This window comes from Dermochelys coriacea, chromosome 9, assembly GCF_009764565.3.
Source record: "Dermochelys coriacea isolate rDerCor1 chromosome 9, rDerCor1.pri.v4, whole genome shotgun sequence".
NCBI lineage: Eukaryota > Metazoa > Chordata > Testudines > Dermochelyidae > Dermochelys > Dermochelys coriacea.
This window is the reverse complement of record NC_050076.1, coordinates 100,315,807-100,327,967: the sequence shown is the minus strand read 5'-3', so window position 1 is coordinate 100,327,967 and position 12,161 is coordinate 100,315,807. Positions and strand designations below refer to the sequence as shown.

The 12,161-nt window shown below is 40.9% G+C and overlaps 1 protein-coding gene across 1 annotated transcript in view; it reads left to right on the top strand.

The window, feature by feature from the left end:
- HPRT1 (hypoxanthine phosphoribosyltransferase 1) overlaps positions 1-12,161 on the top strand; it is a 33,102-nt gene that overhangs the window by 5,604 nt on the left and 15,337 nt on the right. Inside the window, exons 2-3 of the mRNA XM_038416490.2 lie at positions 4,258-4,364; positions 6,014-6,197. Of these exons, the coding sequence (XP_038272418.1) occupies positions 4,258-4,364; positions 6,014-6,197 (291 nt within the window). The remainder of the gene's footprint in view (positions 1-4,257; positions 4,365-6,013; positions 6,198-12,161) is intronic.

Sequence of the window (12,161 nt, the reverse complement as noted above, 5' to 3'; positions counted from 1 at the left end):
TTCTGGGGAGGGTAGCCTTATTCCATCCTCCATGGTAGGACACTTTACCATGCCAGGCCAGTAGCAAATAGTTGGGAATCATTGCAGAACAAAACATTGCAGCGTATGGTCCCGGTGTTTGCTGGCATTCAAACAACATCTGTTCTTTATCTCTCTGCGTTACCCTCAGGAGAGTGATATCATTCATGGTCACCTGGTTGAAATAGGGTGGTTTTAGTAAGCGACATTCAGAGGTGTCCGTTCCTGCTGGGTTATTTGCCTGTGGCTGAACAGAAATCTTCCCTGCTCTTAGCCATGCGGTGGGAGGAGGGGTGAAGCCATCATCTCAGAGAATTGGGGGGGTGTCTGGGGGGGGGTTAGTTGGGTTTCTGCTGCACATGAAGCCGGAAACCGCAGCCCCTCCTTTTAAGTTGCCAGCCCATTTTGAATGACCAACCCAATGGCTACTTCGTATGGGAAATGAGGGTGCTGCTGTTTAAAACCATTCCCATGTATTATGAAGGTTAAAGAAGCCAAAAGACTGTGGCTTACCATGGCTGCCTGCAAGCCGAATTCTGCTGCCTGGCCCTGCATGAGTGATCTCTCACACCAAACCGGCAGACCCTCAATAAGAGGCAAAATGCGACCTTGTAATGAAAGCACATGTGCTATGTAATGTTAACAGCAAGTTTACCGTGAAAGAGTGTACCCATTGTTCTATAAAATGTGTCTTTTTTAAAATGTGTAGTTCCATGACTACCACTCTCCTTTTTTTTCCTCCACCAGCTGCATATGTTTCTCCTTCCCAGAGGCTAGCGAAGATTAGAAGGCAAAAAAAACGCACTCCTGATTAAATGTTCTCTGACCTCATTCTGTCCTCCCACACTGACAGAGCACAGCAAAATACGTGGAGGCAGACAATCTCAGAGTGCAGGAAAACACAATATGACCGCGAGGAGAGGTGGCGGGCTGAAGATGGTAGGTAGCGTCAGCTTGCTGAAAGAAGGCAGGAGTCAATGCTCAGCTTGCTGGAGGATCAAACTCATATGCTCCAGCATATGGTGGAGCTGCAGGAAAGGCAGCTGGAGCACAAACCGCCGCTACAGCCGCTGTGTAACCAACCGACCTTCTCCCCAAGTTCCATAGCCTCCTCACCAGACACCCAAGAATGCGGTGGGGGGGTCTCCGGCCACCCAGCCACACCATCCCAGAGGATTGCCCAAGCAACAGAAGGCTGGCATTCAATAAGTTTTAAAGTGCTGTGTGGCCTTGTCCTTCCCTCCTCCACCACCCCACCCGGTGCTTCCCTCCTCCACCACTCCTCCAGGGCTACCTTGGCAGTTATCCCCTTATTTGTGTGATGAATTAATAAAGAATGCATGAATGTGAAGCAATGATGACTTTATTGCCTCTGCAAGCAGTGATTGAAGGGGGGAGAGGAGGTGCTTAGCTTACAAGAAAGTAGAGTGAAACCCAGTGGGCAGAGGAGGTTTCATCAAGGAGAAACAAACAGAACTTTCACACCGTCGCCTGGCCATTCTTGAAACTGGTTTTCAAAGCTTCTCTGATGTGCACCACACCCTCCTGTACTCTTCTAACCGCCCTGGTGTCTGGCTGCATCTAATGAGCAGCCAGGCAATTTGCCTCAACCTCTCACCCCACCATACACGTCTCCCCCTTACTCTCACAGATATTGTGGAGCGCACAGCAAGCAGTAATAACCGTGGGAATATTGGTTTCGCTGAGGTCTAACCGAGTCAGTAAACTGCGCCAGCGCTTTTAAACGCCCAAATGCACATTCTACCACCATGGTGCACTTGCTAAGCCTATAGTTGAACAACTCCTGACTGCCGTCCAGGGTGCCTGTGTATGGCTTCATGAGCCATGGCATTAAGGGGTAAGCTGGTTCCCAAGGATAACTATAGGCATTTCAACATCCCCAACAGTAATTTTCTGGTCTGGAAAGTATGTCCCTTGCTGCAGCTGTTGAAACAGACCAGAGTTCCTGAAGATGCAAGCATCATGTACCTTTCCCGACAATCCCACGTTGATGTTGGTGAAACGTCCCTTGTGATCCACCAGTGCTTGCAGCACCATTGAAAGTACCCCTTTCAGTTTATGTAGTTGCTGCCTTGGTGCTCTGGTGCCAAGATAGGGATATGGGTTGCGTCTATCGCCCCACCAGAGTTAGGGAGTCCCATTGCAGCAAAGTCATCCACTATGACCTGCACATTTCCCAGACTCACTACCCTTGATATCAGCAGCCCAGTGATAGCGTTGGCTACTTGCATCACAGCAGCCCCCACAGTCGATTTGCCCACTCCAAATTGATTCCCGACTGACCGGTAGCTGTCTGGTGTTGCAAGCTTCCACAGGGCTATCGCCACTCGCTTCTCAACTGTGAGGGCTGCTCTCATCTTGCTATTCTGGTGCTTCAGGGCAGGGGAAAGCAAGTCACAAAGTTCCATGAAAGTGCCCTTACGCATGCGAAAATTTCACAGCCACTGGGAATCGTCCCAGACCTGCAACACTGTGCGGTCCCACCACTCTGTGCTTGTTTCCCAGGCCCAGAATCAGCGTTCCATGCCATGAACCTGCCCAATTGACACCATGATTTGCACATTGCAGGGGCCTGTACTTTGAGAGAAGTCTGTGTCCGTGTCCTCATCGCTCTTGTCACCATGCTGCAGTCACCTCCGCCTTGCCAGGTTTTGCTTTTCTTGCAGGTTCTGGTTCTGCATATCCTGCTGGATAATGTGCGAGGTGTTTATAGTGCTCATAATTGCCGTGGTGATCTGAGCGGGCTCCATATTCCCAGTGCTATGGCATCTGCACTGAAAAAATGCACAAAATGATTGTCTGCCATTGCTCTGACGGAGGGAGAGGCAACTGACGACATGACTTACAGGGAATTAAAATCAACAAAGGGGGTGGCTTTGCATTAAGGAGAAACAGAATGGCCCCCTCAAGGAAGAACTCAAAACCCTGGATTTAGCAGGCTGTTGATTTCATGGAGGGAGGGAGGAAGGGAGGAGAAAATGAATACAAAACAAATCTGGTCTATTTCTTGTTTTGATCCGCTTCATCTATCTTTATATACCTTGCTGGCAGCAGATGGTGCAGTATGACTGCTGGCCATCGTCATCTCCTGGGTGCTCGGCAGAAGACGGTGCAGTAGGACTGCCGGCAGGACTGAATCGCCATGAGACGAAACTTAAAAGGGAAATGACCTGGCTGAGTCACTCCCATGTTTGCCCAGGCACCTCTGACCAAGGCTGGTTAAAAGAGCACCCTGCAATACGGCGATGATGGCTACCAGTCATACTGCACTGTCTGCTGCCAAAAGGCAATGAGCTACTGCTGTGTAGCAATGCAGTGCTACGTCTGCCAGCACCCAGGAGACATACGGTGACGGTGAGCTGAGCGGGCTCCATGCTTGCCGTGGTATGGCGTCTGCACAGGTAACCCAGGGAAAAAGGCACGAAACGATTGTCTGCCGTTGTTTTCAGGGAGGGAAGGGGGGGCCTGATGATATGTGCCCAGAACCACCCTCGACAATGTTTTTGCCTCATCAGGCATTGGGATTTCTACCCAGAATGCAAATGGGCGGCAGAGACTGCGGGAACTGTGGGATAGTTACCCACAGTGAAACGCTCTGGAAGTCGACGGTTGCCTCGGTACTGTGGACGCACTCCGCCAACTAAATGCCTACTGAATGCACTTAGAGCATTTGTGTGGGGACACACACAATCGACTGTATAAAAACGCTTTCTACAAAACCAACTTCTATAAATTAGACCTAATTTCGTAGTGTAGACATGGTAGTGTACGGATTTGGAAGCTGCCCATGTCATAAAGTGTACTTGATCTGTTGCTTATATTGTTGAAATACTGAACTTTTTGGAAAAAAATTCTTCATTTCTAACAAGATATGATTTTGGGTTTGCAGGGAATTGAGACCCAACTCAGGGTATAGTTTCATTTACTGTTCTCTGATCCAGAGGAACATTGCTAGAATTTTAAATAAATGTCTCCCCATGTTTAATGTTTGATTTATTAAGTAACTGCTCATGCAATATTTGAGGAGACTCTCACGCACCATAGATGATAACTACTAACCTATACATTGCACTGTGTTCAATATGATTGGTATCTTTGTAGTGAGGGAAGGATAAAATGATCCAGATCAGTGTAGTGCCTGAATGGTTCCAGATCATGTTTGTCTCTGCAAGGATTTTTGCATTGTACCCAATCTCATCTTCTGTATTTCTTTTTTAGATTGATGATCATGAAAAAGGTTATGACCTGGACTTGTTCTGCATACCTAAACATTATGTAGATGATTTGGAAAAAGTCTATATTCCTCATGGACTTATTATGGATAGGTTAGTTTGACTTCAAACAATACACTGCAGCAACTGATTATGTGAAACTCATAGTTTTTAAAATGTTTCTATTTGTTACAGTCATAATGCTGTTAAGAGAATTGTAGCTCTCTTGATTTCTAGTGGTGGAGATGGTGTAAGTGCAGGACCACATGGAAGACCTTTAATTGGGACCCATGTGCTCCTTTCTAGAGAGATGTGCAAGCACTAAGAAATATTTAAATTACTTTCTTATAGCAGACCCTAGGAATTGGCACATTTGCTGTTGTACTCTGTTTTAAAATCAAAAGCATACCTATTAAGAGATCCTATACAATATATAGTGGTAGATGACCTCCTTCAGAATAGTTCTAGGGCCCTTTGCAGTCTAAAGAATTAAGTAAAAGGCACATTATGTTTATCACATTAGTTTAGACTGAAAATTGGAAGTGTTGTAGCCTCCTGCATTTCATCAGAAGATTAATCTAATGGCATGAACATAAGTTATTGAAGACATTTGTTGTCTCAAATCTTCTTTCAAATTAGTATTGTTGGCAAACTTAACATTCTCCATTCTCTTCCTTGCTATGAAATGCAAAATACTAGTTCTTCATTTCTGTACTTCCTGAAAATCCGTGGTGAGCTCATGAAGTTTGTATCTTGTATCCGATCAGAGAAGGGTGTAATATAGTCATGAAGCATTTTGTTTCAATGAGTACAGATTCAGTGGAGTGACTACCAGAGAAGGCATCTTTAAATAAGTAGTTTTGTAGTTCTGAAAAGATCTTTCTGATTTAAAAGACTGAAGTGAAGGCAGGGATGCACCTGTAGTATGCATTGTGGTTTTGAATTCTCAGTGACGTGACTGGGTTTTTTTAATATCTGTCCCCAGCATTAACATTACTGATGGGCTTCCAATATGAAATAAAAGCCGGATAAAATACATGTCGTTTGAGTAATATTTTATTAAATGAAGTGCTGAATTTATAGTCTTTTCCTAGGAAGTGTGTTGCTGGATGGTATGCTGTAAATATACAGAGCACTTTCCAAAACAAATTAGAAGACAAATTAGGAATGAAGATTATATTACTTTTAGCAGTAATTTTTCAAAGAAGGTATCATTTGTGTGATCTGGTTTCTTTGTATTGTTTTTCGTTTTGGAGTTAATGTAAAGTCTTTCTCTCTAGTGTTTTAACCTGGCTATAAAGGACGAGTTTAAAATCTGAGTAATGTCTTGATCTTTCCTGTTTTGTCAAGGACTTGCTGTATCTGCTGGGTGTTTTAGGAAATAAGTTTATACTGCTCTGTGTCTGAGAAACCAAACCTATCTTACTTAAAAAACAAAACAAAAAAACCCCAATGTGTGCTTCACATCTCTGGCAGCCATCCATAATTGATTAAGATTTGCTTTGGCTATGGTAACCTATGAAACTGAGGAAGTTTGGCAGTGTTATTGTTACTTTAACCTTGAAAAGTGAGAAAAACCTTGCTAACCAGTAAACAGTAAAATTGGCTGTGAAGTGGTATGCAAGTATTTCATTGAGAAAGGAAGATGATTTCCAATTTGGTGTGTGTGTATTCCCCACTATTGGTGCCAATACCAAGTGCTTCTGCTGCTGTAGTTAAAAAACAAAACAGAAGAGTAGTAAGTAACTTTTTTCTTTCTACAGGACAGAAAGATTGGCACGAGACATTATGAAGAGCATGGGGGAACATCATATTGTAGCCCTCTGTGTACTGAAGGGTGGCTATAAGTTTTTTGCTGATTTACTGGATTATATCAAAGCACTGAATAGAAATAGTGACAAATCTATCCCTATGACTGTGGACTTCATCAGGTTAAAGAGCTATTGTGTAAGTATATCTGCTGACACAACATGATTCGTATAAAATTGATTAACTTGAAGTTATTAAAAAGAAAAGGAGTACTTGTGGCACCTTAGAGACTAACAAATTTATTTATTTATAGTCTCTAAGGTGCCACAAGTCCTCCTTTTCTTTTTGCGAATACAGACTAACACGGCTGCTACTCTGAAACTTGAAGTTATTAAATATCAGAGGGGTAGCCGTGTTAGTTGCGGCTTTTATTAAACAAAGGCAGTTTTAAATCTATTATTATTATTGCCTAAATATGCTAGGTATTGTGTTTGTGTGTTTAAAGCTACAGATTCAGTCTCTTTAAACACATTGCAACATAGTGACAGCAGAGAAATAGGAAGGAAGGTGGAGGAGAGTTAAGAAATAAGGTCACGTGGCTATTTGTTCACACATCTTGCTACAAAATATGTTCCATTATGTACAACCCCTTTGTCTCCAACACGCCAGCTTGCGAAAATCTCCTTCCAGAGCTAAGTGACTCCTTATGTAACTCCCAGCTATCCAACTTCCTTCCCCCCCACCCCGCTGCTATCCAAAATCCAGAGCTGTGGTTATAACATAATCTTCCCTCAAGTTATGGCATCATTTACGGAAAGTTGTGTATGGCTAGGACCGTGCTGACTGGATAGGGAATATTTAAAAACTTCAAAAATATTTAGTGCCTTGCGTAATGGCAGGTTTCAGAGTAACAGCAATGTTAGTCTGTATCCACAAAAAGAACAGGAGGACTTGTGGCACCTTAAAGACCAACAAATTTACATGAATGCATCCGATGAAGTGATCTGTAACTCACGAGAGCTTATGCTCAAATAAATTTGTTAGTCTCTAAGGTGCCACAAGTACTCCATTTCCTTTTGCAAAAATATTTACATCTGATATCCATTTATTTGAACTGAATATACTGAGAGCCACACCATTACCTGCCCATCTTTTATTTACCTGAATCAACCAATAGGATTAAAACTAGTAGCATTTTTAGCTTTGGAAAAACCTTAGGGTTATAAGTCTTAATTTGCCATCAGTTGCTGGGGAAGGGCATTCTACCCTGTAGGTGATTTTTTTTTTAAAGACTGTTTTTCTACTGACATTTAAGCATTTAAGTTTTTTAGAAAATGGAGACTGCGGCACTGCACAAGGTTATGTTTAAACTTTAGAAAGCATAAGACTAAACTACATAGGTCTAATGAAGGCATCTACATCCACAAATGTTAGGTGTTTTCTGACTTAGCAAAAGGCTGGTTTTGTTTCTGCAAAATAAATCAAAAAAGTGCTTTTTGGATTGACTCCAGAAGACTGCAGTTGGTGTGGAAATAAAATCATAAAATGATGAGACTCCGAAAATCATTTTAAAAATAAATTATTTCAAGAGGTTTTTCTGTTAGCTCTGTGTCCAACGCACTTTGCATTCCAGTTAGTAGTCCAAGCTATTTATCATGGATGAGAGCCCATTCCAGTAAACGAGAAGAAAAAAACCTATGGAGGTTATTAAATTGAAAACATAACTTTGTCATTCATTTGATTAGATCATGAAACCAGAGATTAAACTGCAACATTAGGAGTTTTGGCTGTGGAAGGACTTTATGAACTTGTACACTGATGTGGCATTACCCGTTAACATCTCATTTTTTAAAAAGCCAGATCTAAGTGCTTGATTCTGGATTTGCCCCATGCAGTTATACAGTTGGGTGAGAGAGCACAAGGTGTTTTCTCCTCCCCCCCGCCCACTGCTCCCCTCCACCACCTTGTGCACACAAGCAGGGGGCTGCCAGAACATTAGCCAGGATATTTGCCCTCACTGAACATGAGGCGTGGTGGACTGCTACAGCCAGTGAAGCAAAGGAGAGGCATGGCTGGGGAAAGTGGGGGATATGCCTCCTTGTCACCCTGCCCCTTAACGAATGAAGTAGTGTACAAGCTGTTTTTATATGCTTTTCTCCCAGTGCCCATAGATAGATTTTGGCTCTCCCACTACCACCAACAGGAATGTACACACACGCTCAGCCTATAATCATTTAATTTCCTTGAATTAATGCAGTTACAGAAGGACATATAAAAGAAGAAAAAAATAGTGATTCTCAGCTGTTCTGAGCACAAAACAGCAACAAACCCTCTGTATTTTACACTTAGTCCAAGGGATAGTTTCAGTAAATTTCTGTGGTTTGTTTAAAAAACAAGATTGCAGTTGAAAAAGCAAGAGTCAGTAACACCACTTGGAAAGCTTCTGCAAAAACAATCTGTTGAAAGATGGTTGGTTTTACATAGTATGTTTTCTTTATTTCACTTTCCTAGTTTATTGGGCATATTTACATCAATTTCTTTAAAAAGAAAAGGCGTACTTGTGGCACCTTAGAGTCAATCAATTTCTTTAGTATCTCTGCTCCTTCTGCTTATTCCGCTCCAGAATTTTAGGGAATATCAGTCCTTTGACATTAAGAGGGGAAAATCATCAAGAGGAATTTTAAATAAATGAAGATCCTATTTTTATGCAGATTTTCCTAGTAATAAAGAATAAGGAAAGAGAAGGACAGAGAATATCCTGGATGAGAAGCTTTCTAAACAGAATGCTTTCATAGGGTGTTGGCTCTTTGTGGGATGGGGTGGGAGTTATCAGGCAACCATATAAAAAATGATGTCCTGCTCTATATAAGTGCGGAAGTCTGGTCACTGATGAACAGGACTAATACAAAATTTACTAACATTTTACTTCTGCAAGCACTGTAAGGTGGTGATTAATATCCAGGGCTAGGGTCTTTAGATTAAAACACTATGGATTGGAGAAGATTGTCCTAACACAGACATCCATGGAACTGGCTGACTAGACTTTTTGTTATTAATACTGCTACTACTCAGGACTTAGAGTGCTTTTTTCCAGTGATTTCAAATACAAAAATGAATAAATACTATTCATATTTTGATGATGGGGAAACTGAGGCCTATGAGCTCTGTAACTTGCCCATGGTCACATAACAAACTAGTGCAGAGTTGCAAGTTGAACGCTGGTCTCTTGACACTGAGTTCTTGGATACAATTGTTAGACCACACAGCCTTTCTCATTATACAGATGAAAAAAGGAATCAGAAATGCCATGATTAGGTAGGCGAGACAGCTGAACCTTGTATAACTATTCTGGAATTCTGAGATAACTTTCTTATATGTCTCATTGGCTGTTTCAGTGTTTAGAAGTATACAGCTACTGAATGTTGGAACAGGAAGCACATAATGTGATTGCAATTAAACTTCACTTGCAACTTCTGCTTTCACAGTTTTTACAAATGAATGCTTCCAGAATGAGCTGGCATGCCATCATGGGATGGAAAGGCAGCATTTATGAACAAAATAAGAACTCTTCCTTCCTAACAGACTGTGAAAAAAAAGTTGCATGGGGTGAAGAAGAGCCAAAAACACTAGATGTTTTGGCGGGGAGGGAGGAAAGGCAGGAGGGGCGTTACCATTACCACCAGTCAGTGTTTTAGGAAAACTGTCAGGGTTTCATCATGGAGATTAAAATGGCTTTAAAACTGAATGCAGTCTGCTTAGTGCATTGTTCTGAAAAACAGTTCATGGTAAGTATTTTACAGCACATGTACTTTAAATTGTTTAAAATTAAATTATTTAAAGGTTTCAGAGTAGCAGCCGTGTTAGTCTGTATTCACAAAAAGAAAAGGAGTACTTGTGGCACGTTAGAGACTAACAAATTTATTTGAGCATAAGCTTTCGTGAGCTACAGCTCACTTCATCGGATGCATTTCATCTGATGAAGTGAGCTGTAGCTCACGAAAGCTTATGCTCAAATAAATTTGTTAGTCTCTAAGGTGCCACAAGTTCTCCTTTTCTTTTTGCAAATTATTTAAAGTTATTTCTGAGCCATTAGCTAGTGGCTTCCATCATGTAAAATACTGCTATCATTTGGCAATGGCCCGAATGGAGTCTGGGGACAGTCTTAAAGAATAAATCTCTACTGAATGTTAAATCAATATTGAAAAAAGGTAGAAACTGATTTCATTGTCCATCACTGGGCCTTTGCTGCTACTAATGTCACAAATAGTGTCCTTATGTGAAATGAAAACTCACTGTTTAATTATTAAATAACAAAGTTCTTAACACTGGAGAAGACTGGAAATTGGTTTATAGTCTGAAATTAGGTACCAATACTGCCAGTGTTTCAAATGCTTTAGCTTTTTTATCCTTAGGTTGTTTAGAAGTTCAGTCCATGCATAGTGAAGAGTACTGGTTTACATGCTGGTTCACATTTGTACTTAGCATTCTAAAATGTAGGAATATTTGAAAGACAAAGCTTTTGAGAAAGTTAGTCTCTAAGGTGCCACAAGTACTCCTTTTCTTTTTGTTAAAACACTTGTGTGCTCTGCTGGTTGTCATGTTTCAGCAGGGATAAGCCAGAAGTTCCTCATAATATGTGATGAATGATGTTCCTGTTTGATGGGCTGTGTGCTGCTGTGTACCCCAACATAGTATTTTCTGTATCAAGACCCTGATCTTGTACATATGCTGAGAATACCAGTCTGAGGGAAAGTTTCCAATCAGTGGCTGATGCTCAGCAGTCTTCTTGTGACCTAACATTTAAAAAGGGAAGAGCGAGGGGCTAAGAGAGAAACCACAAAGAATAGAGCTATTTGTATCTTGAAATGGAAGAATTTCTGTAGGTGCAACTAAGATTCTTTTCTAAAGGTGAACTCCAAAATCTACGTTAGTTGCCAGAGCACTGGTGTCATTTATGAGTGGGCAAGATAGCTTGCTTTTGGACATTTAAAAATCTTGTAATAACTGCCACACATGTACATGCTTTTATTTTTTTTAAAGGAACAAATACTGATAATATCTTCCCCCCACCCTCCCTTTTCTAAGGAGTGAAAAATTTTCATCTTTCTTTTTGGAAGGAGTATAAAATCCTTAGTATAGGAATAGATGAAAAGATAATTATAATTTAAGATGAACAATTGTAAGTATAAAATATACTAAAAATGTGTCAAAGAAAACTTGACAAGAAGAAGCTATCATCTTAATAGCCTAACACGGGGTGAACACAGGAAATGCACCTCAGCATTTTGAATATAGAAGTCTTTCAAGTGTTCTCACAAACTTAAACATGTTTTTGTGGTTTAATTTATCCACTTTCTCAGACATTCAGATACTAAGCTGAATATCCTCTGTCTTAAGCCACATCATCTTGGGCATCGTTTTTGGACCGTTTCAGTAAAATGGCTGTTCTCGTTGGACAACTCTGTCTCTGGTCAGTTATGGAGTTTCTGAGACAGTGACTGGTATTTCTAGATTTCTTATTCAGTAAATATGTAGCTTTTCAAGGTAGCATAACTACTGTTTTCCCTTAGAATATATTAAGTAAATCTATCAAAAAATTTGAAAAGTGAGACTATTTCTGTTCTTTCTTGGCTTGAGGCTGTATCCTAAAAATTAGAGATGGATGATTCTATTAGATCATCCCGTCACATTTTACACATCCCCAGCTATTGAACTTTCAACATTTCTTTGTGGAGAATATTCCAGAGCCTAACAGATCTTAGTGTCAGAGAGTTTTTCAAATAATCTTAATTCTTAACTTCATCCCAATACTTCTAATTTATAACCCATTGTGTGTCCCTAAATAATTACTTTCCCTCCTTTGGGTTTACACCTTTCAAATACTCTTTTGATGGATGAATTGTAAGTAAGAACTTTTGAGGCTACTGAAAAACAGAAAAGCTAAAGTAAAAAGGGAAGTCTATGTTTACTATTTCAGTTCCGTTCTCCATCCTCTCCCTCCTCCCTCCAATGATGGGTTATGATGGCAAGTCTGTTTTGTAGTCTGCACAATAATGGGAGTAACATATACTTAATGTTGGCTGCTGGAAAACTGAAGGTGATCAAAGTCAGTTGGATGCCCAAAATTAAATTCAAAGGTCATTCTTGAGCACCTGCCAGTTT